Source organism: Orycteropus afer, unplaced genomic scaffold, assembly GCF_000298275.1.
Source record: "Orycteropus afer afer isolate SDZICR_OR568_19922 unplaced genomic scaffold, OryAfe1.0 scaffold00482, whole genome shotgun sequence".
In the NCBI taxonomy this organism is placed as follows: Eukaryota; Metazoa; Chordata; class Mammalia; order Tubulidentata; family Orycteropodidae; genus Orycteropus; species Orycteropus afer.
In genome coordinates this window covers 1,425,993-1,453,930 of record NW_006922069.1, presented here as the reverse complement: position 1 = coordinate 1,453,930, position 27,938 = coordinate 1,425,993, and the positions used below count along the sequence as shown (strand labels likewise).

The window sequence follows — 27,938 nt, the reverse complement described above, 5'->3', positions numbered from 1 at the left end:
AAACTAGGATCATCAAAAGTCTTGTATGAAAAAGAGAAATTATCAAAGATTCTACAAATGTCAATACATTCATCCATTTAGTGTCTTGAAATTATTTAATATACCCACATATCAATCCCTTTAGTGCCTCAAAATTTTAATTAGCCAACCTTCATTAAAAGTCTCCATCTCAAAAGGTCAACACCACTTTAGCCAGAGTAAAGATTTAAAGAAGAGCACTGCTTTTCAGTAGCAGAGACAGATGTTCATTTGAAAATAAATGACCACCACCTATCAATTCCATCTTCTCTTTTCTGAGTGTGTAAGCATGAGCAGGATCTCTGGTAGCACAGTGCCTAAGGCACTTTACTGTGAACCAGAAGGCTGGCGGTTCAAATCCACCAGCTGCTCCTCGGAAGGAAGGTTGGGCAATCTACTTCTGTGGTGATACCACCTGGGAAACCCAAGGAGGGGTCGTCGCTATGAGTCAGGTCCAATTCAATGGCACATAACAACAAGAAGCATATAAGCTGTAAAATGTAAAAGAGAAGAAGTATTTAAAGACAGAAATAATTCTTTTTAATACTCATTCAACTGCTGAACTGTTTCATTTAAAACTGCTAATCCAGGGAGAAAGTCTTTGTATAAAACATTTTATTGCTACAAAGGGAAACATGGTCACAAAAAGCCTTTAAGCGTATCTTAACCCAAATTACTATTCAAGGTCCAACGCAGTAAAAAAATACACACTCAGAGCACAAAATACTTGCCCAATTTCTCTCTTCCAGGCTAAGTATTCAAAAAATTAATGCACACTTGAATATTTACTCCCAAGAGCAGCATTTAAGTTCAAATGATTAGAATAGATATACTAACAGGACATATCTGTTATCTTTAACATCAATAATCAAAATTAAGCTTAAAAATTATACAATTATTTAGATCTAAGTTTTATAGCTATAAAAACCAAACAAAAGTTGTCCTACTTTTATTTTATTAAACAAATGCCAAACACTTAAAAATTATATAAAACAAACTTTAACGTGTGGAATGCATGCAACATAGGTGTTGATTCATTTTAAGCTATTAAAATTCTTACTCTTTTCCACTTAGGAACACAAAAGAAATTAAAGCTCCATTTAAATTCCATATATTTAATTTTCTTCAGTCTGATCAACAGAGAAGATGACAGGCTCTTCTTTCGCTGTTTCTTCCTCTACTTCCTTCACTCCCTCTACCCCCTCTACTTCTCCCGCTCCCTCTACCTCCTCAGCCCCCTCTACTTCTCCACCTCCCTGTATTTCCCCAGTTCCCCCTATTTCCTCAGCTCCCCTATCTTCCCCAGTTCCCACATCTTCCTCAGTTGTCCCTGTTTCTCCAGCTCCCCCTACCTCCACCACTCCCTCTATTTCCCTTACTCCCTCTACTTCTCCAACTTCCTCTACTTCTTCCACTTCCTCCACTTCCTCCTCTTCTTCCTCCTCTTCATCATCCTCTTCTTCAATAGGTTCATCAATCTTTTCTTCTTCTTCCTCATCTCCTAGCTGATCCTGAGAATGATCTTGAATTTCAAAAGGATTCTCACCCTAAAAACATGAGAAGTAACTTTTAAAATCAGTACATTCATTTTTGTATCAGTTAACTTTTTATTTGCTGTATCATTTAAAAATAAATACTGTCTGAAGCTTTTAAGTCTAACTATGATATATCCATTAAACATGTATTAAGCACCTATTTCATATCAATGTAGATAAATAAATTACTGAAGTGATTACCATATACTTCATAAACTGATTAATTTAATTCAATGTACAACTACTGCAAGATCTTTTTGAAATTCAAATGAAAACCAGGTACTCTATAACACCTATATTTTCACATTTAAAAAGCAGACAAATCTTTTACTCACTAAACATTAATAGATGCTATTTCATTATATTTAAATTATGTATCTAGATTAAGTCGCATATATGTTGAACCATAACAGAAAGCTGTATTAATGTACTAAAAAAATGAGGAACAGGGTAGGAACATGCAGGATGAACCGGAGTAGCAAGAGATGGAATACTAGCAAGGGCACTGCACTAACAGCCCTGGAAAGAAAAGCTTAAAAGATGTAGTGACACCATTAACAGAAAGAGTTAAATTAGGATGAGGAAAATGAAAGAAGGTGTATACTATAGATAATTAAAATTTAAGATACCGTCTAAATGTCTCAATGGGTAGCTATAAATGTAAGCTTACAATTCAAGAGAAAGGGAGTTCAAAGTAAGGCATTTAGATTTGTGAAGTGCTTGCAAAGCTTGAAGAGCAAAGCTAGGGTCTTAAATGAGATAGTACTGGGATGGGAGTAGGAGAAAAAAGCCAAGAACAAAATCCTATGAAAATGCCTGTAACACAGGGACAAAATTTAAAAGAAAAGGAATACTCAATGTAGGAGAAAACCCAGGATACTAAATTATGTGGCAAAATAAAGTTTCAAGAATAAGTGATGGACACTGTCCAATGATGTAAAGAAGTGAACAGGAGGACTGTAAAAGATTATTAGAGATGGCAAGTGATACTGAGTGATGGTTTTTTGAGGATTTATGATACTATTTCCTCTCCTTTTGTATGTTCAAAATAATAAACAATAAGAAGTTTAGATTCGCTAATTAGACCACCACTGTTAATCTCAGAACTACTTTACAAGTATGATGCAAGTGGGAGACAGACAATGGTTACCCAAGAATGAATCCTTTTATCTCTGTGAATGAAGTTCCTTCAAAAATACCACAGGCCCTTGTATTTAATTTAATCTAGTACCAGAGCCCTTGCTAAAAATTTGTGAATCAATCTCAGACCTCCTGATCCATAATTTCCAGGGGAGAAGCCTGGTACCTATATATTTTAAACACTTTTAAGAGATATTTATCAGGGAAATCTGAGAAACGCTGATTCAGAAGGCTCGAGGAAGAACCCAGGCAACTTTTTATTTGATTTTAGCCTCATAGGGGACACATGTCTCCAGCAAAGAACTACTAAGTTTAAGAGTAAATTACATAAAGAGAATATAGGACACAATGAAGGGTAAGTATTTCAGGTATGATGGCAGAAGAGAAGGAACTTTGGTGGCGTAGTGCCTAACCAGAAGGCCGGTAGTTCAAACCCACCAGCCACTCCTCGGAAGGAAGGCTGGGCAATCTACTTCCGTAGATACCACCTCAGAAAGCCAAGGAGAGGTCACTATGAGTTGAATTGACTCAACGGCACCGAGTTTGGTTTAGCATCTACAAAAAGTCATTTTTAGGGGAGGGAACTTACAAGCAAGTCTGTTTGGGGATGAATAGAAAAATAATAAACAGGAAAAAATTCAGATGCAAGTAATTGGAGGTAACTGATGAAACAAGAATACAGATAAACAGGAAAGAAGAAGAAACAATATTATTTTCCTTCATAGACAACAATGATACTGGGAGTTAGGGAAAGATAGGGAAATCTAAAGTAGAAAGGAAAAAAGTTATATAGCTCACATCAAACGGTCTCAAACTCATTAATGAGTAGAGGTAAGGATACGGGAAGTGAAGTGAGGGGAGTAAGGATGAAATTTGGGATACAAAAGGGATGAAAAAGGTTTGGTTAAGTCATAATAGGAAACACATCACACTGATAGCTAGTAATAAAAATTATTGTGAATTGTGAAAAGCTGGCAAATACTGGACTGGCACAGTTCCTATTTTTAGCAAGACACAACATAGTTAATAAAACTAAACACAGATGGCAGTGCTGGGGTTTGGAAAGTGGAACAACAAAGGAGTAAGGTAGTTTAGAATGGCGGGACGGGCTTGAGTATATGGGATGGCAGGGAGAACTAGGAGAAAATGACAAAATGATTATCTTGATGAGAACAAAGGCTTAAAAGGTTATTTTGTCAGACTTAGAACATTTGAAAGTAGAAGAGTTTTAAGTCATGACCAGAGTTGACCATGAGGCAAATGATGAGGAATAAATTGCAGAGGACAGAGGAAACAGGAATGGTGAACAAAGTAAAGTCACCAAGTAATGTGACATAATGATCTATATCAGTGCATCTTAATGTTACTATGCATCAATCAAGAGGCATCTTGTTAAAATAAGATTTATTCAGTAAGCCTGGGTATAACCTGTAATTCTTCATTTCTAATCAGCTCCTAGGTAATGCCAATACAGTGATTCCTGGATTACATTCAGAATAACAAGGTTTTAGAGGAGTACTCAGGTATTCTCCATAATATATACATAAGCATGATACTCCCACCAGTGATGTCACTTGTTCCACAAACTGCCTCCCATGAGTAGCTTAAAAACCATATATAGAAATTCTAATTTGCATTCTTCCCAGATTAAAAATTATTTTCATATGTCCACAGAAACTGTAACTTCTAAAAAGGTTATGATAAAGCAAGATAAAAACCTAATTTTTGTATTCTAGCAATAATGCTCATCTTTTGGATGCCATGTTCTTGTTAGCTGTCGTCAAGTTGGCTCCCAACTCATGGTAACCCCATGCAAAACGCAACAGCAGTGAACAACACTGCCTGCTCCTGCAGTATCCACAGTATCAGCTGTAGACTGGAGCACAGTGATCCACAGGGCTTTCTTTTGGCTTATTTCTGGAAGCAGATCACAAGGACTTTCTTCCTAGTACATCTTAGTCTAGAAGCTCCACATATTAAATATCATATTAACAACACAAGTTACCACTGACAGAAAGATGGTGGCTCTACATGGAGTACACTGGCCAGGAATCTAACCTGGGTCTCCGACATAGAAGGCAAAAATTCTACCACTAAACCACCAATGCATTTTGAATCCATACCTCACACAAAATCAAATTTAATTCAGGAGTGCATTAAATTTTTTAAAGAGAATCAGAAATGGAGTGAACAAATTACAAAATAGGCCCCTAAGGAACAAGCTGAAAGAACTGAGATTATCCAGCATAGAGATGACCTGGTTGAGGGTAAACTGAATGGTCACATGGCAGGCCTCTTCACAGAGTAGTTATGAATCAACAGCCAAAATAAACAAAACTTCTTTAATCTATAAAATAAAGATTCAATTGCTGATGCCAATAACAGATTTTTTAAAATCTTTAACATAACAGCTCCCTCTTCAGTGTAGAAATAATTCTAAGTAGGGTATTATTTTATGAAGACTCAAAAACCTCTAATTTCTATGAATTTCCTGAGTAATAGTTAATTTCCTGTTTATACAAGAAATGTTCAAAAGAAAATAAGAAATCTTGCAGTTGTATGGCAAATGTCTTCATGAAGAGGATCTTGTTTTTTTCCCCCTAGAATCTCCCATCTTGGTCCTGTAACTGGACGCAAATGGAATTTCTCTTATGAAGGAAATATAAAGAGTATGACTGTCATATGGGGAGAAAGAAAAAAGTTCACAAGTATTAAAACCCTGAGGCATAGTTAAGCTACACATACCTACCATCAAATCTGAGTTTCCTAACATTAGGAAGAAACAACCTTTCCTCTGGCCTCCTGATTCCACTAGGCATCTTTTTCTATATGGCAAAGTGTCTCCTGCCTCCCCTCCAACTTTTACTCAAGAAAAGATCTATGATTATCCAATCAGTGTGCTTCAAAGAAGAAGCTGGGTATGTATCTCTCAGTTCCTTAGCTTCTCTTCTGTGTATTCCTAGCCACAGAAAGGATTCATTCTAGTCTGTTCTATGCCATGTGATAAACTATGGGAAGCCTGTTTTGTCCAGGTGGATCAGCGACAGGGTTTGGGGGGAAGTTAGTCTATCCAATTCAGGAAAGAAGTATTAGAAAGTCCATAGTAACTGCACACCTGAAACATAGCCTCCAAGCCATGCTATTATTTTTTTGAAGCAAGAATAAAGCCGTCATTTTCATCTTATTATCAGATTCCAATCTTAATTGAGTCAGAGCTGTAAAGGAGAGGAGAAGATTCACTTATCACCCCATCCCTCCAACAAAATCCCAACAATTAGGAAAAGAAATACTTTACCTATAGCAAGAGACTAAGTAAAATTTTTCCTAATATATTGTATTATACTTAAATCTAATAAGCATTTACTATGTCACCATTTAATTGGTGAAATACTACAATATTACCTAAAAGATTTTTGTCCTAAATTCTTACCTTAACAAAACGTTCATACCGTGCCTTCACTATTGGATTGTTTAAAATGCTTGTAGCAGTCAACACACTCTCTCTTTTTATTTGTTCCTTATAAGCCTGTGAAAATAGAACACACCGATGGTAGTTGTGCCTAATTAAAATGGCATTTTATGCTCAAATCCTTTAGATTTAAATGTTTTTATTTTCTGGCAGATTAAGCTATATAGAAACAACAGCTACAGTGTGACCAAAATCTAAATTATTTTAGGATTAAAACAATGACTATTCCATAAACCAATCAACTTTAATAAAAAAAATACCCAGTCCCCAATAATAAAAGTGTAGGTCTACTGGAGAATTGCTTTCTCCCCTTTCCATCTACAACCACCTGACCAGGCCCCAACAACTCCAACTACTAATTTTCATGCTATCAAAAAAGAGTAATTTTTCACACTGCGTGAGTAATTAGTCTTCCTCTGGGCTGTAGTTATCACAAGCCTGTATGATATAAAGGAGAAAAGGTAACGATACAGAATGTCTAGTTAGCAAAATGACAAGTGAATATTAAAAAGTTCTACAAGAGAAAAAACAAAGATTTTTAAAAGTCTGTATGTGTTGGAAGTGCCTAGGAGTGTGAGCTAACTGAGCTTCACTTCAGCATAACTATGAATTTAAGATTCAGGTATACCCCGTTAAAAAGAACTTAAGTTTTTAATAATTGAAGTTTTAAATTGTCTTTCCAAGCAATCTAATTCTCAGTAATATAAACACATGTTTTGTCAAAAGACAAGCATATGAGCTGAACATTTACATTAGGCAGATACACTCCTTGGAAAGATCAATCACGGCAGAACAGAAGGGCTATGTGTGCAGAGGGAGACAGCTCGGGGGCAGGACTGCATGGGAGAGAAGGATACAGGGAAGAGGTGGCCATGAGTAGGATGTGGGAGGAGAGCTATTACATTGTGAGAGATTGCAGTCAATGTCATAAAACAAAGTGAGCTGCTATACGGAAGATGAATTTGCGCTGTTAAGTTCCACCCAAATCACAATTAAAAAAGAAAAGCTTTGTTTAAAATAAGTTTGACTACTTAAATACAGCTAATACAGACACAAAAATATGCTTATCAAAAGAAAATCATAAAATCCCCCCAGAGATTTAACTGAAAAAGAGTAACGATGGTAAATGGTAATGCTAGTTTTCAAATGTTTTTCCAAAGTATCAAAAAAATATATCAGTCATATCCAACTGTCAATTTTCTTTACTTTATGCTCTTAAACACACATACACACACTCATAAAACCATTTTATGCCAACTTAAAAAAAAAAATGTTAATGATAACAAGCTATGATTTCTAAATGCTCACTATGTGCCAGGTACTATTTTAAGTACAAACACATAAGGCAGTAATTATTCCCACCCCCATTTTATAGCTACCAAACCAAACTCTCTGCCATCGAGTGGATTCTGACTCATACCGACCCCCTCTGGGTTTCAGAGTCAGTAAATCTTCATGGAAGTAGATTGCCCGGTCTTCCTTCCAAGGAGTGGCTGGTGCATTTGAACCACCAACCTTCTGGTTAGTAGTCAAATGCCTCAGGTACTATACCACCAGAACTCCTATTTTATAGCTAAGCATACTGAAAATTAATGGTTAATTTACTTGTTTAATATGCACTGTGTACTGAGCCAGGATTCAATCCAGGAAGTCTTGTTCCAGAGCATCCCACCTTAATCACTATGCTACATTCCCTGAGTATTCTTCTAACTATCTGAGATTAAGAGAAATTACATGCAAATAGGTAGATGTGAAACAATGGCCAAAGGATAATAAATGACTGCTAGATAATCAGACACATCAAACTTACCTGCTTTGCTTTGATATGATCAGGAGATTTCAAGTGCTGCTGAATTAAACTATGTAAAGCAGGGATATATACACTGCAGGCATTACAGTGAATAGTCTCTACTCTCATCATGTGATCATCTGCAGTAACACCTAAGTGAGAAATCCTATTATTAAAGAAAAGTAATGATTCACATATTCTTATTTCTGACAGGTTATGTTTTCACTACTAAAGTTTCCATGATTATTTATAATCTTACTTCCCACCCCCCCACCTCACCCCCAAAAAAGGGATCAAAGCATTAGGTTTAAGTTTTTCTACCACATCTTGTAAATGTGCATATATAGATTAAATATAAATGGACAGCAGATTAGAAGTTATAAAGAATAATTACATTTTATTTCCTAATCATGTTATACACTTATGCTCTAAGGCTTTTTATAAACTCAATTTCTTCAAAACTACAACATAAAATAAAACATATGATGGATTATTTTATAGTAAAATAAGAAGTTCCCTAATTATAAATAAAAGTAGGTAAGAAATGGGGAAAAGATATCAGAATTGGACTCATAAAGAACAACATGTGTTGGATCTAAAGAGATGGGGGTTTACTGCAGTTAAAGATACTAATATATACAAGGGAAAAAGCATGAAAGAAAATGATACTTTCTGGTAACTGCAAGCAATTCAGTATGACCGCAGTATAAAGAAAGGACAAAGAGATCTGTGTGTCATACCTAGGAATTTGTATTTTATCCATTCAAAGTTCTTTAATAATAAAAGCACATAAAACTGGAGATAAGAAAGACTGGAAATTAAGAAACCAGTTAAGATAATAAACTGTCAAGACAAGAAATGGATTTGAACAAATGCAGTATTAAAAGGAAGGTAAACAGATTTGGTAAATATTTTAAAAAGAGAATTGATAGGATAAGTGTTCCAGATATGCTGTGAATCGTCAAGGTGATACCAACTCATGGTGCAAAGTAGAACTGCTCCATAGGATTTTCAAGGCTGTAATTTTTCGAAAGCATATCACCAGGACTGTCTCCCAAGGTGCTCTATACCTAGAATAAATCCTTATTTCTGGCTTTCGTCGATGGATATTAATTACTACAAGTAAATGAATTAATCAAGATGATGATGATGGGGCTAATGACAGAGTACTGGGCAATAGTAACTTTTAAAGCAATGATACAGAAAGAAAAGCCAAAAGACTGAAAAGTGAAAAGGGGATAAAGAGGGTATCAGGACAGAGAGGTGTCACAGAAACCAAGAAAGTAAAGAGATGCACCAGGAATGCAGCTGTCGAAAATTGTTGCAAGAAATAAGATGATCCAAAACAATCTACTGAAGTTGGTGCTGGTAACCTCTGTGAGCAGTTTCATCAAACTGATGGTAGCAGAAAATTGTCTACTGTGGGAAAAGTAATAAATGAGAAGTAAGGAAACAGACACGAGTGTGTACCACAACTTATAGAAGCTGGGTTGTTTAAAGAAAAAAAAGAAAAGGCAAAAAGCTTTTAGGGGAACTAGAATCTGTTTTTTTCTTTCCCCGTTTTTTGTTTTCTCTTTTTTAATAATAATAAGAGCATGTTTATGGCTTCAAGGAGTCCCTAGGTAGTACACATAACACACTCAGTAATCAAAACACTGAAGTTCTAGTTCCATTTTGATACACACAGTGTCGGCATGAGTCATAATGGACTTAATATGTTGTTTCTTATAAACTTCAGAGAAGGAATAAAAAGAGAAGAGTGAAAAACAGAAGACACAAGTTTTCATTTGAGCAAAAATCCTTAAGAAGAGGAGAGGAACTGAGAGAGACAGAGGAAAACAGAGACTTTTTCTCTGAAGTAAAGGAGATAAGGATAGGTAAGGATAAATTTGTAAGCACAAGAACAGGAAGTCAAAGATGTAATTTCTGATAACCCATTCAGGGTTACCACATTTGACTATGCCCTTTACCACTCTAGGGAGCATCATTTACACTGAACTACACTGTTGTTGTTGTTGTTATGTGCCGTCGAGTCGGACCCGACTCATAGCGACCCCTCCTCCTTGGGTTTCCGAGGCAGTATCACTACGGAAGTAGGATTGCCCAACCTTCCTTCCGAGGAGTGGCTGGTGGGTTTGAACCACATTATGGTGGGTAAAATATATACAGGATTTCTAAAGCAACTTATTTAACTATTTACCTTCCATAGCATCTTTGTCGATTATTTTGCCTGCTTCTGTTAGACTATTTGTCTGTTGTTTTCGGATAGACGTTCTCTTGAATTTATTTACCATACATTCCTAGAAAACAAAACAAGGAGATATTATAGATCAGAATCCCAAAGCTCTCAGTGAGTACTTAGCATATGCTTAGACCCATAATGGTTCTATGGGAAAAAAAAAAAGAGTATGAAGACCATTGTCTATTCTCAAGGAGCTTAAAACTTAACAGAAAAGACTATCATAAAAAAATAGAATAAAAATCATTCCCTTTTCAAAAGGTACTTTAGGCACACAGAAAAAGATCCAAGAGAGCTGGAATGAACAAGAGGTCTTGTCAGGATAGGTGGGTGTTTAAGTTCTAAGTGACAAATAAGAACCAGTTAAGGAAATTACAGAAAGAAATTTGAATCACTGGACACAATTCTGCAAGGATATAGAGGTGGGATTATAGTATAGTTCTCACTACCATGTTATTACATCTCTTCTGCCCAAATTAACTACACACAAAGTTAGCAATCTAGCTCAAGCTCTTTCCTTCAAGCATTCCTGCCCCCAATGTATCTTCCCCCTTTCTCCAAACTCCTATGTATGACATATGTCTATCTATACCATGCATGCTTAGCTTTTCACTTACTTGTGTCACCTGTGTATGTGTCAATATATTCTATTTCCAATTGTTACTTCATTGAGGGTGGTGTCTGTGTCCTCGGTGTCTGACACAGCACCTTTCATAGGTATACAAGAAAAACTGTTCAACTGATGACAACACATTCATAACAGAAAGGCCAGTGAGCAAACACCAGGCTCTCTGGCTCTGAATTCAGATTTAACGAGTTGTCAGATTTAACGAGTTGTCATGAGACTCAAATGAAACAATAAATCGAAGTACCAAGTACAACCAACTCCTGATACACAGTAGACACTCATAAGATGGAAGTTGACTGTTTATCAACAAACAGTTATTAAAGGAATTCCCACGCTAACATCTCTGCCAGCGATCACTGAAAAATGTAAAACGTTTTCTCAAATAACAAATTCAAATTCCATTAGAGAGGAATTCACATCTAATACTGGGTTTATTTTAAAACAATTCTTCTTTTAAAATCTTAGAGACATAAAATTGGAGAGGGATGGGGAACTGTTCTGAAAAAATTCTAAGGAATTCAAATGTGCTTCTCATTTCAACTACTTACATGCAAAAATTCCATAACTACTTTGTCAAATTTGGTTTGTTTCTGAATATGATCTAATGTTGCCTGATGTGAAGAACTTTCCAGGTGCAGTTCTATATCTTTTTCTTCAAACGTTCGAAATTTACAAAATGAACACGTGAATGCTGTTCTATAAGGGGAAATAAAAGTTATTAAGTATTGTCTTATTCATTTAGAAAGAATTCATACGAATATACCAATAAAGCAAAGTATACCAGGTTAGACAATATTCTTTCTTGTGTCTTATGGTTGATTTCCATTTAGCTTGAGTCAGGAAAATTATCAGTTTCAATACCTATTTGAAGAGCATTCTCATTATACTGGAGTCCCAGAGCGCAAAAGGTAAGCACCTGACTACTAACCCAAAATTTAGCTGTTCAATCCCACCCAGAGGCACCTTGGAAGAGAGGCCCGGCAATCTGCTTCTGAAAGATCACAGCCTTCAAAACTTTGCCGCATAGCTCATAGTTTACAACACGTGAAGTCACCATGAGCTGAAATCAACTCCACAAAGCTGGATGGGCTTTTTTTGGGGGGTGTCACTATATCCCTTTGCATTTCTAGTCCAACCTAGAGCTTCTGGTTACAAAGACAGAATAAGCGGATCTAATGAATCTAGTCCTGAGTTTTCCACTTGTAGCCTATACTATAATGCCACAGTAAACTTTGAGACCATCAAATTCCAAACTTCTACTACTTATACACTGTTCCATCCTTAAGTTACCAAACCACTAAGGGTATATCAAAAAAGCCAGATGCAATACCAGCAATCATAATCCACTCCCTTGAACCTTTTAGGCTATCAAAGACCTAACAGACCACTTCAGGATACTGAATTGGTCTGCCCTAGACTGGATGAATACATACATTTAGAAGCTCAGGAGTCAGCCGAGAATGGATTTCCCCTTTTCCTCCATTTAACTGCTTCTACTTTTTATCTGCTTTCTATTTTTTTTTCCTTAAATTTTGGTAACAGTCATAATAAATCTAGTTGTAACTGGTTTCTCTGCTTACAGCGTCCATCTTCTAATTAATTCCTCACACTAATACCAGATTTGTTTTTCTGGTTAAGAGTATGGACTCTGGAGACAAACTGCTAGGTTTCCATTGTAGGCCCTTTTTGTGACCTTGGGCAAGTAATTAAATTCTTTTGAGCCTTAAGTTGTTTTTTTCTTCACATAAGTGTTATGAGGATTAAAAAACTTAACCCACATAAAGCGCTAACAACAGTTCCTGACACAGTTATTATTATTAATTAACGTAACACATAATATAATTAGTTGTCATTACTTCCTTAATTGGCTCCTTAAAACTCAAAAAAAAAAGTCAAAACACTTTTAGCTGCCGTCCAAGAGATTTTTAAAAAATCTGCATCCCCTTTTAGCTTTATCACACATAACTAAAACGACAATGTCAGGTACATACTATGCATTCATTAACTGAGTAAGATTACACCTTTCATCCCGCTTGGAGTCATTTCAATTTGTGTAACCTTCCACTTCCTGAATAGCAAAGAAACATTCCTGTTTCTTTTGCTTTTACCTCAAGCATGCTCTCTACCTGGGTTGCCTTATAGCTACTGAAATCCTATCATGTTCCTAATCAATTCAAATACCACTACCACCTCCATCATGTAGTCTTTCCTGGTTGTCTACTCTTATTAGAAGTGAGGTCTCAAAAGAGCACCTTGTACTTGTCTTGTGGCACACTTCACCATCCACTGTTGGTGCACACTTCTCATACACTGGTCCCTCTTCCTCCAGGCTCCAGCAGTACAGGTACACAAAGTCACTTTCCCATCCACTTTATTAGGTTTATAAATCTCTCAAATATGCAAAAGGCATTTATCTCAAGAACAGTCACTGACTATCAACCTCTAATCTTGAGAATATAAAGCAAAACTGTTCTGTAAATTAAAAATAATTTTAGACTATTTTAAAGAATCCGTATCCTAAATAAAAATTTTGGCTGAACTGACATTCATTTGATTACTGTCATCTGGTTTCTATTTTGAATTATGGAGAAAACCACTAAATGAAAATTCTGTTCTCATGTACTCCAAATAATATTTATCTTATCAACATGGTTATATCATATCCAAATCTATAAAGGACAGGATGGATCAAACAAATGACCACCAAACAGGGCCAGAAAACCTGGATAAAGAAACAGTATTGGAAATACCTGATGAGGAATTCAAAGAATTAATTACACTTAGGGCCAGCCCTCCATCAGATTAAGAAAGAGATCAAGGAAAACAAAGACAACAGCCAGGAAATCGTAGACAAAGCTGAAGAAAACAGACAAAACTAGAATTCAGCAAAAACAATAAAAGAACAAACTGACAAAACAAACAGAAAATCAGCAAAAAGAAATCTAGAAGATTAATACTAAAACTCCATAGATAGGTAACACCTGAGAAAGGCAAAGCAGTAGAAATGAATCAGTAGAAGACAGAATTAGCAAAACTAAAGACAAATCTCTTACCATTGCTGTTGTTGTTGTTGCTGTTGTTGGGAGCTCTGGTAGCATAGTGCCTAAGGTACTTGACTGCTAACCAGAAGGCTGGCAGTTCAAACCCACCAGCCACTCCTTGGAAGGAAGGTGGGGCAATCTACTTCCGGTAGTGATACTGCCTCCCCTTGCAAGGCAACCCAAGGAGGGGTCACTACAACAATAACAAATTTAATTCCTTGCTAGAATTAAATAACAAGAAACCTCTAGAAATTCAGATTTGACTCAACGGCACATAACAATAACAACAAAGACAAATCTCTTACTACTAATCTGTTAGAGGAAAAGGAGAAAAACAAACAAAAAAAAGGCTGACTTTGTGAATTACTTAAGATTAGAATTCCAGAACAGAGACTAAAAAAGGCAGAGAAAACTATCAAAGAGATATTAGAAGTAAATATCCCTAATATCATGAGGTGGGAAAGATAAGCATTAAGGAAGCTCAATGAACCCTAAATAGGATCGACCTCAAAAGAAAGTCACCAAGACATATCATAATCAAATTTGCCAAAACCAAAAAGAAAGAATCTTGAAAGCAACTCAGGATAAATGAAAAGTTACCAACTAAGGAGAATGAATAATGCTAAGCTTTGATTTCTCAGCAGAAATCATGCAGGCAAGAGGGCAATGTAAAACTCTGAAAGAAAAAAAGCATCAACCACATGTTATATCCAGCAAAACTGTTCCTCAAGTATGAGGGCAAAATTATAGCATGCCCAGATACACAGAAGTTAAGAGAATTTATAAAAACCAAACCAACCTTAGAAGAAATGCAAAAGGGAGTCCGTCCTTCAGACAGAGAACCAACAATGGCAGACAACAACTAGATACACTAAGACACACATCATCATCATCTGGAAACAAACATCAATAGTCACCAGAAAAAAAGAAATAATAAAGACTCAATCAGAAAATGAAAACAGAAAAACAATAGTAAGAATTAAGACTAGAAGTTCGTTGTTTAAAAGAATTAATAAAATTTATAAACCACTGGTGAATTTAACAAAAGAAAAGAAAGAGAACAGGGAAATAACACTAACAATTTATTGTTAGTGTTAACAACAATAACTAACTATTTATATATAAGTAAAACCCAAACCAAACCCACTGCCATCAAGGTGATTCCAGCTCACAGCAACTTTAAGGGACAGAGCAGAACCGTCTCATGGGGTTTCCAAGGTTGTAAATCTTATGAAAGGAGATGGCCTCATCTTTCACCCATGGAGTGGCTGACAGGTTTGAACCACTGACCTTTTGGTTAGCAGCCCAATGCTTTAACCACAGTGCTACCAGAAAATAAACCTGTAAGACTAAAAATAGGAAACCAGAGATGTCAATTTGTAAATGATGAAAACTACAAAGCAAAAAGAGCAAATAAATGGTGTACTTACAGAACGTCCAACTATAGAGGAAGTCAAGACGATAAAAAGATAGAATAGACTGCTTTAAACTTGGGAAGATAGTAATAAATTACAAGGTAATCTCAAAGAAAATTAAACCTTCTCACCAAAATATAAAAGAAGTCATAAAGATTCAGTAAACACTAAAACAACAAATTAAAGGATAAAAAAATTCCATAAACAAAATAAACTCAGCACAGAAAAATTTATGGAACAAAGAAACTATCAGCCTTACCTGCACCAAAAAAGGAGCAAAATGACAGCAGTAAATACATACCTATCGGTAATTACACATTGAATGTAAATGGATTAAATGCACCAGTCAAGAGACAGAGAGTAGCAGAATGGATAAAACATAATCCACTAATATGCAATCCATAAGACACACACTTCAGACACCAAAACAAAAATAAGCTAAAAATCAAAGGACAGAAGAACATATTATCAAGTAAATGGCAATCAAATTAATTTCTGAGGTTATAACCACTACAAATATCTATACCCCAATAAAAGAGCCCTAAAATACATAAATCAAACTTTAACAGAATTGAAAGAAGAAATAAACAACTCCACAATAATTATGTTGTTGTTATGTACCGGTTGGACCCGACTTAAATCTTGTTCTCCTCCCAGCATCTTTCTTTGCCTTGATTATTTTGTGCTGATCTCCCTCTTACTGTGCATTGTCTTTCCCTTCACCCAAGTTAATGTGTGTCTACCCTTTAGTTCGTGATCTACCTTTCCATCCTATCCTATGGGGACTTCTCAGTCAAATGGCTAGACTTCAGCAGCCAACAAACACAAAGAAATGCTCATGATCATTAGCCCTTAGATGCAAATCAAAACAATAATGATATAAAATAAAAATAAGATATTAATAATACTAGCAAGGTGTATGGTGAGACTGGAAACCTCATACACTGCTAGTGGGACTGCAAAATGGCCAACCATTGTGTAAAACAGTATAACAAAACTCAGCTGTATGTCCTTAAAAAGTTAGAAATATAATCCAGCAATGCCAGTACTAGATATATATCCTAGAGAAATAAAAGCTGTGACAAGAACACTCATGTTCATTGTAGCATTATTCACATTACATATACGCATACCCATGTTCATCATAGCTTTATTCGTAAGAGCAAAAAGATGGAAACAATCTAAGTTCCCAAAAGCTGATGAATGGATAAACAACTACAGAACAGTCACACAATGGAATACCATGCAACCAATGTTAAAGAATGATGAATCTGCAGAACACCTTATAATGGAGGCCATTATGCTTTAGTCAACCACAGAAAGACAAATACTAAGACCACTGCTATAAAAAGTCAAGAAAAGGTTTACACACAGAAAGAAAGATTCTTTGAAGATTACCAGGGGTGAGAGGGGATGGAAAGGTAGATCACGAACTAAAGGGTAGACACACATTAACTTGGGTGAAGGGAAAGACAATGCACAGTAAGAGGGAGATCAGCACAAAATAATCAAGGCAAAGAAAGATGCTGGGAGGAGAACAAGATTTAAAGGCAACAGTGGTAAATGCTATTACATACACAATCCTGCAATAAAAGTAGTAACAGTAATCTATGACACACAAGCTAAACAGTTTTGGGAAGGCAAATGGGACTACACCCACAAATATATATGTAAGTTTGACAAAGGATATTTCTACAAAGGTTATTTATGTATGCTCCAAATATATCCATGAATATAGTAGAGCACAGAGAAGGCAAAGTTATGGAAACTTCTTAGCCATAACCAAATACACTGAGGGAATGAGTCCTTGGCCCTGGGGGACAGGGGAAGGCCTCAAAATTACAGTATTAGGGGCCACCAAGATCATCCACAAAGACAACGCTCCATATCGTATGTGGGTGGGTAATAACTGGGATCTTAAAAGCTTGTGACCCGACATCTACTATTGGTGTCTTCCCAGAGTAAAGAATTGTGAAGATAATCAAAGACACATGGAAACAATTAGTCCAAAGGCTTAATCTACCATACAAACTCCAGCCTCAATGATTCTGAGACCAAAACTAGATGGTAACCAACTACCATTGTCAACAGCACTAAAAGGGATCACAATAGAAGGTCCTGGTTTGAGAGGGAGAAAATCTGGAATACAACTTAACTTAATATAAAAGAACAGGCGTATTGGTCTGCTAGAGCCTAGACTAAGGCCCTTAGACAACTTTCAGCCAAATAACATAAAGGCATCAGGGAGGTATGCACTACAAACCACCACAAAACAATCAACCATATGAAACCAGAAGATGAACATTTGTCCAGGGAATAAAGCTGAGGAGGCACAAACGGATAGGGAAGGACACACACGAATGCAACAGAGGGAGGAAGTGGAAAGAGTCTAATTATACAACGGGATTATAATCTATGTTAGAAAACAAAATGAGTAAGAATCATTAAGTGGAAAAATCAATTTGTTCTGTACATTTTCACCCAAATCAGAAAATAAAATTACGTAATAATGAGCGGGAAATGTATTAACTTATTTTCCTTGCAATATCAGTACTTGGGCAGATTTCAGACAAAAAGACTAAAAAAATATACCAATTTATACAATTTATTTTTCTGTTTTATTTCCAGGTAGTGTTTTTTCTCAAAATTTTTTTTTAAGTTTGCATATATACTTTTCTATTTCACCTGCATTTTCCTGTTATATTAAGTTTTAGAAGCATTTTCAACAGTGGCCTAAGAGCCCATAAAAAGATGTGTCAAGACTTACATTCACCTGACCACTCTCTATAGGTGGCATGTGTTTGTTTCACAATTCAAAATAAAACTCTTCTAATATTATTTTCTTGGCAATCATGAATAAGGCACATTAAAAAAAAAAAAAAGTTAAACTGCTCTCCAATAGAGATGTAACCACATTAGTGTTTGTTGTTGTTATATGCCATCGAGTTGGAACCGACTCATAGCAACCCCTCCTTGGGTTTCCGAGGTAGTATCACTACAGATGTAGGACTGCCCAACTTTCCTTCCGAGGAGTGGCTGGTGGGTTTGAACCGCCAGCCTTCTGCTTAGCAGTCAAGTGCTTTAGGTACTAGGCTACCAGAGCTCCTAACCACATTAGTGTACCATCTGCAAGTTTTAAGTGTCCTTTGATCACATCTTAGTTAGCAAATCAATTCTTTTTCTTCTTGCTAATAAAACGGCATACCATTACTTAATTTTTCAGTTTAACATATAGTAAGTTTGAATGTTCTCTCCCAAACCTATTAAATAACTGTGTTTCTTCACAAAATTATTGGGAATCTAAGATTTCTTGTTTTTTTTTTTTTTAAAAATTCACCAAGTGATAGTTAACTAATTATTTCTAATGTTTATAATATTTTCCAAGAATGTTTCCTCTCCTTTTATGTTTTAAGTATTTATTTAGCCAAATTTGCCCATCATTTCCTTTGTAATTTATTTTATAACTTTTATTCCTGGAAAAAAATCTTCTCTTTGCAGAGATCAAAATTTCCATTTTATTTTTCTGTACTTTTCCCTTTTTGTATTTTCTTTTTTAATCCATGTAAATTTATTCATTGTAAATTATATGAAAAAGGATCTAAACTCATTTTTTTTATGTTGTTTCTCATCAGTTGCTCAAGTTAATTCCTTTTTTCTCCTATACTATCTCCTGCATTATATATTACAATTGTACTTATAATGCAGTTTGTTTACAAACTAGTAACTTTGTTACACAGATTAACTTTGAATATCAACACATAATCTGAACTATTACAGTTTTCTAGTAATTCAATTATCTAAAACACTAGTGCCTATTTATTTATTTTTAAATTTTTATAGTGACTTGGGTAAAAGTGTAGAGCAAATTCACTTTCCATATAGCAATTCACATACATATTCTCTTGACATTGACTACAATCTCCCACAATGCAACAACTCCCCTCCCACTTTCTCCCCATAGTTACTTCTTCATTGTATCCTTCCCTCCAGACACTCCTACCCCCTGAGCTGTCTCCTTGTGCATACACAATCCTTCTATTCTTCCAGGATTGAGCTCTCCAAGGAATGTATCTACCTGATATAAATCTTCAGCTCATATCCCTGCCTTGGGCTGGAAGCCACAGGAATGGGTTCAATTCCAGACCTGAAGGACAGCTAGGGGCCACAGTCTCAGGGATTCCATCAGGCTCTATTAGACCAGCAAACCTGGTCTCCCACCCCTCACCCCCTTTTTTAAACGATTTTTGTCTTACTCTGCATTTACTCTTCTTTTCCTGAGTTTTCTTTGGGATCTGAAATAGGAAGAACTGAAATTTTTATAGCATTTAGTGTTCCTACTCAAGATTATCACTTTATCTCTATATAGCCAAATTACTCAAGGCTATAGTTTTCTTCATTTCTATTTAAGAATACTTTTATTTGGGTATTTCATATTTTGGATTACCATTATGAACAGGATTTCTGGTGACTGCATATAAATATCAAATTTCAAAGCATTCCTATATCTTTGGAGTCCCTGAGTTGTGCAAATAATGCTAACCCAAAAATTGCAGGTTTGAGTGCACCCACAGGTGCCTAGGAAGAAAGACCTAGCAACATACTGTTTAAAAAAAAAAAGTCACTGCAAACCCTATGGGGACTTCTCAGTCAAATGGCATAAAATAGTTTTAAAAAGTTATGTTCTACGTCCTAGTTTGGTAAGTAGCGTCTGGAGTCTTAAAAGTGTGAGAGCAGCCCTCTAAGGTACAATTATTGGGTCTCTGCTCCTCCAGAATAAAAGAGGAAGAAGGAAACCAAAGACTCAAAAAAGAAACTACCTTTTGTAGGACACATCTTAGTTTTCAATAAGCCTAATTTTCTGATTCAAATCATCACAAACCTGTATCCATCTCCATATTTCTCATTATTTTTTTCTCTTCTGCGCCTTTGTTTTTCTCGCCGAGCCTCAATTCGTCGTTTTTCTTTTTCTTCCATTTTAGAATCCGTTTTCGCTGATAGCAAATAAAAGATCAAAAGTTCAAATCAATTCTCTACTCTCCTTCTCAAATCACCAGTTCATAAAGCATTTACTTGGTAATCATGATTTAACTGCAGTTAACCAGAAAAACCTGAATTTGAGATTACTCAGTATTCAGCAATTTCATTCATTTGAAAACAATCATCATGAATTTAGCCATATTTACTTCTCATCTATGTGATGATTTATTATATATTTTTATTTAAATCATATGTATTTTGGCTTATCTTCCTTTCAACTGTGTCCACATCGCCTAAAATCATCTTGCATATTACCACTTGGGAAATGCTAAAATAACCTGGCTCCCCCGAGAATGAAGTTCAATGAGTATTAGATACTGGGTGCAAGGAATTCATGTATACACAGTAAACCAAAACAAACAAACACACTGCCTTCAAGTCAGGTCCAACTCATAGTGGATTCATAGTTTTTAGTCCAACTCATAGTTTTTGCCAACTCATTCCTTGGGTTTCTTAGGCAGTATCACTACAGAAGTAGATTGCCCAATCTTCCTTCCAAGGAGTGGCTGGTGAGTTTGAACCACTAGCCCTCCGGTTAGCAGTCAAATGCCTTAGGCACTAGGCCATCAGAGCTCCCATATAAATAGTAAAAGCGCTCCTAAAATTTCTTATAATATCTAAACACACATACACACCCAAATAAGGGTCCTTTTAGAAATTTTTTTAAAATTGTGGTAAAATAGATATGAAAGTTACCACTTTTACCATTTTTGAAGAATTCAGTTGCATTAAGCACATGCACAATACTGTGCCACCATCTAGTTTCAGAAGCTGTTCCATCACCCAAAGGGAAACCCCATGTCTACTAAGCACACATTCCTCATTCACCTTTCCCCAGCCCCTAGCAACCACTCATCAGTTTTATGTTTCTAAGATTTTCCTATCCTGAATAGTTCATATAGTTATAAGATGTGGCCTTATGTGTCCGAGTTCTTTCCCATAGCATGTTTTCAAAGTTTATCCACATTTTACCATGCTATTGGTTCTTCATGTCTTTTAATAGCGAAATAAATTCCATAGTATGAATACACTACATTTTGTTTACCCATTCATCTGCTAATAGACATATGGATTAATGTTTCTACCCTTTAGCTTATTATGAATACTACTGCTACAAACGTGGTGTGTAAGTATGTTTGAATACCTGTTTTCAATTTTTGGAGGGATATACCTAGGAGTGGAAGTGCTGAGTTATATAGTAACTCTTTGCTTAACTAATTGAGGAACCATCAAACTGTTTTCCACAGCAGATGCACCACTTTACATTCCTACTAGCAATGTATGAAGATATCAATTTCTCTGCATCCTCACTAAATATTTTTCTTTTTTAATTATAGCCATCCTACTGGTTGTGAAGTGGTATCTCATGATGAATTAGTTCTTTCTTGAAATATATTATCTTTTTGGATTATCGCTGGACAAATATTCAATACAGAATCATGAATTCCTAGGAACTAAGAATAAACATTAAGTATCTGCTATGTACACAGATAAAGAGCTCTGGTAGCATAGTGGGTAAGGCATTTGGTTGTTAACCAGGTCGGCAGTTCAAACCTACCAGCTTCTCTGGAAGACAAAACAATCTACTTCCATAAAGATTTACAGCCTTAGAAGCCAATGGGGATCACTATGAGCTACAAACGACTCAATGGCAGTAGGTCTGGTTTTGGGTTTTTTTAATGTATACACAGAGAGTCCTGGTGGCACAATCGTTCAGTGCTCAGCTGCGAACTGAAAGGTTTGAACCCAGCGGCCACTCTGCAGGAGAAAGATGGAAGCAGTCTGCTTCCATATGTTGTTGTTGTTAGGTGCCAAAGAGTAGGTTCTGATTCATAGTGGCCTTAAGTACACCAGAAGAAAACAATGCCCAATCCTGTGCCATCCTCACAATCGTTACCATGCCTGAGCCTACTGCTATAGCCACTATGTCAATCCATCAGGTTGAGGGTCTTCCTCTTTTTCACTAATCCTCTACTTTATCAAGCATGATAATCCTCCTCCAGGGACTGGTCCCTCCTGATAACATGACCAGAGTACGAGAGGCAAAATCTTGCCATCCTAGTTCTTTGCCAACACCATTAGGTTTCTATAACCTTGGAAACCTAATGGGCAGCTCTAGCCTGACCTGTAGAATAGCTGAGTCAGAAGTGACTCAATGGCAATAGGTTTAGTTTGGGATATGTATACATATGGGGTAGCCATGAGTCGCAATCAACTCAACAGCAATGGGGTTTCTTTGTTTTTTAATGTATACAAAGGAACAAGTTTTAAAATTATACAGTACCAATACATTAAAATGAATTATCTGTATTATTTTTCCTTGTAAGAGCTTAAATGTATATTCTTATTTTAGTTACCATTTTTAAAACCCTCATTCACAGGTTTTCGCCATACTGACTGTGGAAAATCCATTTATATATTACCGCAAACAGGAAGTGGTTTCCTTTCCCTTTCATAGCTAAAACTAGATTATATATTTTGTACCTCCAGTCAAATGACTTAACAATTCTTTTCCAACCAATTTTCTCCAAATCTTAAAATACTACAGTATAGCTAAGACCTCTTATTCCTGTACATTTCACAGACATCTTTCGAAATGTCCATTTCACACCTGATAGTGAAAGCCTGATTCACCTAAAGAATTTTGGCTTCATTTTCAGCTTTACTACACTATTCTCAAGTTTTGTTAAAATGGGAAACAAAAAAAAAAAGGGTGGTGAGGCATGGCATTTATGTGTGCTTTAATAGCATATGCCTCTGTCAAGGGCTAGTTCAGCTTTACTTTCTGGAGCTGTTGCAGCCACTGATTCTGTCACAGCTGCCACCACCATATAGCTCAGGAAAGATACACTACTCTGCCTGGCCCCTTCAGTGCCCACAGCTATCAGTGTTAACAACTCTCTGCTAAGGTTCAGCCTTTACACTCTACTGCCTTCATCCAGGCCCTGTTCCCTGTGTCTCTGCTGCTACTGCCACCAGCCTAGCTACTGTCCCTGAACAGCTCTAAGCATAATATATACATGTAACTCTTTTACCCAGGTCTGGGAGGATTTTCCAAGCTAAGCCTCTGTGTCCTAATGGACATGCCATACCTAGCAGCTCTCAGTCAAGAAGGCCCCCAAAATATCTCTTAATTTTGTCCCTTTACATAAGCCAGCCTTGTTCTCCTTGTCAATTAATTACTGGACTGGCTCCTCAATTACCAAGTGAGGATCCTTAGCCCAACCGGGCAAAAAGTAACACCCTCAGGGATATCTCAGGAACTAAGATCAAAGACCAAATTACTTTTTGCTAGGTGAGTCTACACCTTGTAACAAAACAGTTATCATTTCAACATTTTTTACACATATAATTCAGTGCAATTATGATGATCAAGTACAACCATCAATGTTTCCAAAATTTTCCTAACACCCTTAACAAATAGTTAATGCCCCTTAAGTAATGAGAGCCTTCCTCTCCCTCCTTCTCAAACATCCTTGATAACCACTAATAAACTTAAATTTCTATAAATATGCTTATTTTAGATATTTCATTTGACTGGGATTATATAATATGTGTCCTTTATGACTGACTTCACTCAAGATGCTATTTTCAAGGTTTGTGTATGTTGTACCAAGTACCAAGTTCATTTCTCTTTATGGTGGAGTTACATTCCACTGTATGTTATGTGCTACATTTTTTTATCCACTCATCTGTTTATGGACATGTAGCCTTGTTCTACCATTTGGCTGTTGTGAATAGTACCTCAATAAACAGTAGTATACTTGATTATGTTGTTTTGTAGTGAATTATGAAGTTAGGAAGTGTGTGTTCTTCTGTGTTACTTTATTCCAGAATTAGCTATTCTGGGTCCCTTGTAATTTCACACACATTTTAGAATCAGTTTGTCAGTTTAGAATCAAGCTTGACTTAAAAAAATACATTATCTTGGATTCTATTAGGGGCTGCATTGAATCTACTCAGTTTTGTCATCTTAACAATGTTTAATCTTCCAAGCCATGAGAACACGGGATGTTTTTCCATTTATTTAGAACCTTTTAATTTCATTTTGCCGATGTTTTTTTAGCTTTCAGGGTATACATTTTACACGTCTCTTGGTAAATTTATTCCTAAGTACTTTATTCTTCTTGATACTATTGTGACTGAAATGGTTCTTTTTTAAATGGAACCTGCACATAAAACTTATCATTTAGGATTTGCAACCCTGCTTTGTCAATTTTCACAAGACTTATATGAAGGTTAATATAACAACATACATGGAATTTATTTACAATTCCTAAGATGCTAATCAAATATAACAGTGCTTGCACGCTGGAGGTGTAGTAGATAAGGCACTTGACTGCTAACCAGAACAGCAGCGGTTCAAACCCACCAGCCACTCCACAGAAGGAAGATGGGGTGATCAACTTCTGAAAACATTTACAGCCTCAAGGACTTCTGGTAAGATGGCAGATTAGGCAGACAAGCTACACAGACCCTCTTCAACAAAGAAAAGAAAAATCAATTGATAGAGATACAGAAGATAATCCTGGAGCCCTAAGCTTTGAAAATAAGTATACAGAATTGGATTCTGCACCAATCAGTGGAAAAACCTGAATAAAAACAGTGAGTACGGAGAGAGTCAGAGCAGCAGAATGTCAGCTACTCTGATGGGACCAACAGCCTGAATACTTCCAAGTGGTGTTGGGACCTGATAATTGACCTAAAGATCAGCCTGGTCGCCAAGGGCTACAGGGATGACTGTGCTGGTGGCCGATGACTAGGAAGAGAAACAGCAAGGACAGAGACACCTGAGCTGTGGACTTTCGGCTGTTCGAAGGGCACAGCCATTTTGATTGTTTATACATGGCGGCCATATTGGCTTTTCAGATTCCAGGGACCTAAGAATAGGCTCTGTTTGCCAAGGACAGCAGAAATGTATGGGAGGCTGACAACGCGAAAGGAGACAGGTGGTGAGTGTGTAAGTGCTGCCAACTAGGGAACAGAGAACACAGTTCCCTGCTTGCTTAGATAGAATCCAAAGAAAATGAAAATCATGGACAAGTCACTCCAACATACAATCACCAATTAAACATAAACACAAAAACATCACAATGCCCAAGAGACAACAGAGCATCACAGTCCACAAAAAGAAGCGAGATAAAGCAGGAGAAACAAATGACCAGGATACAGACCCAGAACACATCCCTGAGGAAGCAGCAGCACTGGAACTCCCTGATAAGGAATTCAAAGGAATTATATGGTTTGTTGGTCTGACAGAGCCTGGTGGAACCCCTGAGACTATGGTCTCTAGCTGCCCTTCAGGTCTGGAATTGAACCCACACCTGTGGCTTCCAGCCAAACAAATCACAGACGTATGAGTTGAACATTTACCTGATGTAGATACACTCCTTGGAGAGAACAAATCATGGGAGAAAGAAGGTCTGCTTATGCACAGGGAGACAGTTCAGGGGGCAGGAGTGTATGGAGGGGTGAACACAGGGAAGTGGTAACTATCGGGAGGAAGTGGGAGGGGAGCTGTTGCATTTGGGGTAAACTGTAGTCAATGTCATGGGGCAACGTGTGTGTGAACTACTGTATGGAAAGTGAATTTTTAAACTTTTACCCAAATCACAATTTAAAAAAAAATTATATTTAGGTACCTTCAACCAATTGAGAGATCAAGGAAAATACCTACAGAATTGAGGAAAACACACAGAAAACCCTAGAACAATTTCAAAAGATAATACAAGAACAAAATGACAAAATAAATGAAAAATTAGAAATGATACAAAATCTACAGACAGAAATCCAGATGATCAATACTAAATTTTCAGAAATAGATAATGCATTGAAAGGGCAAAGGAGTAGAATTTAATCAATGGAGACAGAATTAGTGAGACTGGAGACAAATACCTGAACACTTCTTTGGAAAGAGTTCAATCAGATAAAAGATCAAAACAAAATGAAGAAAGATATGTGTAATTGGAATTCCATAACAGGAAGAGACAAATAAAACCATAGAGAAAATTGTCTAAGACTTGCTAGAAGAGAATTTCCATGGTATGATGAAAGACAAGAATATATCCATTCAAGAAGTCTAATGAACCCCAAAGAGGATAGACCCCAAAAGAAAATCACCAAGACATATCATCATCAAACTCACCAAAACCAAAGACAAAGAAAGTATCTTGGAAGCAGCATGAGAAAAACGAAAAGTTACCTACAAGGGACAACCAATAAGACTAAGCTCAGATTTCTCGGCAGAAACCATGCAGGTCAGAAGACAATAGGTAGTATATATATAAAACCTTGAAAGAGAAACATTTCCAGCTAAGAATTATATACCCAGAAAAACTGTCCCTCAAATATGATGGTGAAATTAGGACATTTCCAGATAAACAGAAATTAAGGGAATTTGTTAAAACCAGACCAACCTTACAAGACATGCTAAAGGGAGTCCTCTGGACAGAGAACCAACAACAGCAAACACCCACTGACCATTAACACACTTGATGACATAACCCAGAAACCAACCCAGTTATGGACGTATCCAAAGTAAATAAGCCTACAAGATTGTAAACAGGGAACCAGAGACATCAATTGACGAATGAAGACACCTACAAACCAAAAGAGAGAAAAAACTGTGTAGTTACAGAACTTCTAAATGGTATAGTCAAGACAAGTGCAAGACAGAAGAGACTGTTTTAAACTTGGGAAGAAAATTATAAATCACAGAGTAACCTCAAAGAGAAATGATAAACCTTCAGCAAAATAAAAAAAAGGACCAGCACAAGTATTTAGCAAACACTAAAAAAACAACAGCAACGAAGTGATAACATGATTCATCAACAAAAAAGAGCTCAACACAGAAAATTATATGGAACAAAGAAATCAGGAGCACCACGAAAAAGCACATAAGAAAATGACAGCAATAAATTCATACCAGCAAATACAATAAGAAATGTTCACAATCATTAGCCATCAGAGATGCAAATCAAAACAATGAGATATCATCTCAACACAGCACTAATGGCAAAGTTCAACAAGACAGAAAATAACAAATGCTGATGAGGATGTAGAGATTGGGACTCTCCTACACTGCTGGTGGGACTGTAAAATAGTACAACCACTGTGGAAAACAGTATGGCAAGTCTTTAAAAAGCTGCAATTAGAAATAGCATTTGACCCAACAATCCCTAAAGAAGTGAAGGCCAGACAAGAACAGATATATGCACACCCATGTTCATCGCAGCACTATATACAATAGCAAAAAGATGGAAACAACTTACGTGCCTATTAACAGAAGAATGGACAACCAAACTACAATACATATACACAATGGAATACTATGCAACGCTGAAGAAAAATGTAGAATCTGCAAAACACTGTATAACATGGATGAACCTGGAGGACATTATACTGAGTGAAGTAAGTCACAATCACAGAAGGACAAATATACTATTAGTTCATTATTGTAGAAAGTCAAGGAAAGATTTATATATGGAATGAAATTTTCTTTGTTGGTTACCAGGAATGGGAGTGGAGGGGAGAGAATACCACATATACCCTCCGCCCAAAAAATCACTGACCGCTGTCTATTTACTTTTGTGTATTTTACCGTACATGAATTATATTTCAATAAAAT

The 27,938-nt window shown here is 36.4% G+C and overlaps 1 protein-coding gene across 1 annotated transcript in view; it reads right to left on the bottom strand.

Moving 5' to 3' along the window:
- Positions 1-1,133: 1,133 nt before the first annotated feature.
- The window catches only part of ZNF326 (zinc finger protein 326), a 43,499-nt gene continuing 16,694 nt past the window's right edge, over positions 1,134-27,938 (bottom strand). Inside the window, exons 8-14 of the mRNA XM_042782828.1 lie at positions 20,154-20,265; positions 11,367-11,514; positions 10,152-10,251; positions 7,973-8,103; positions 6,124-6,219; positions 1,398-1,565; positions 1,134-1,301 (exon numbers count right to left, since the gene is read on the bottom strand). Of these exons, the coding sequence (XP_042638762.1) occupies positions 1,134-1,301; positions 1,398-1,565; positions 6,124-6,219; positions 7,973-8,103; positions 10,152-10,251; positions 11,367-11,514; positions 20,154-20,265 (923 nt within the window). The remainder of the gene's footprint in view (positions 1,302-1,397; positions 1,566-6,123; positions 6,220-7,972; positions 8,104-10,151; positions 10,252-11,366; positions 11,515-20,153; positions 20,266-27,938) is intronic.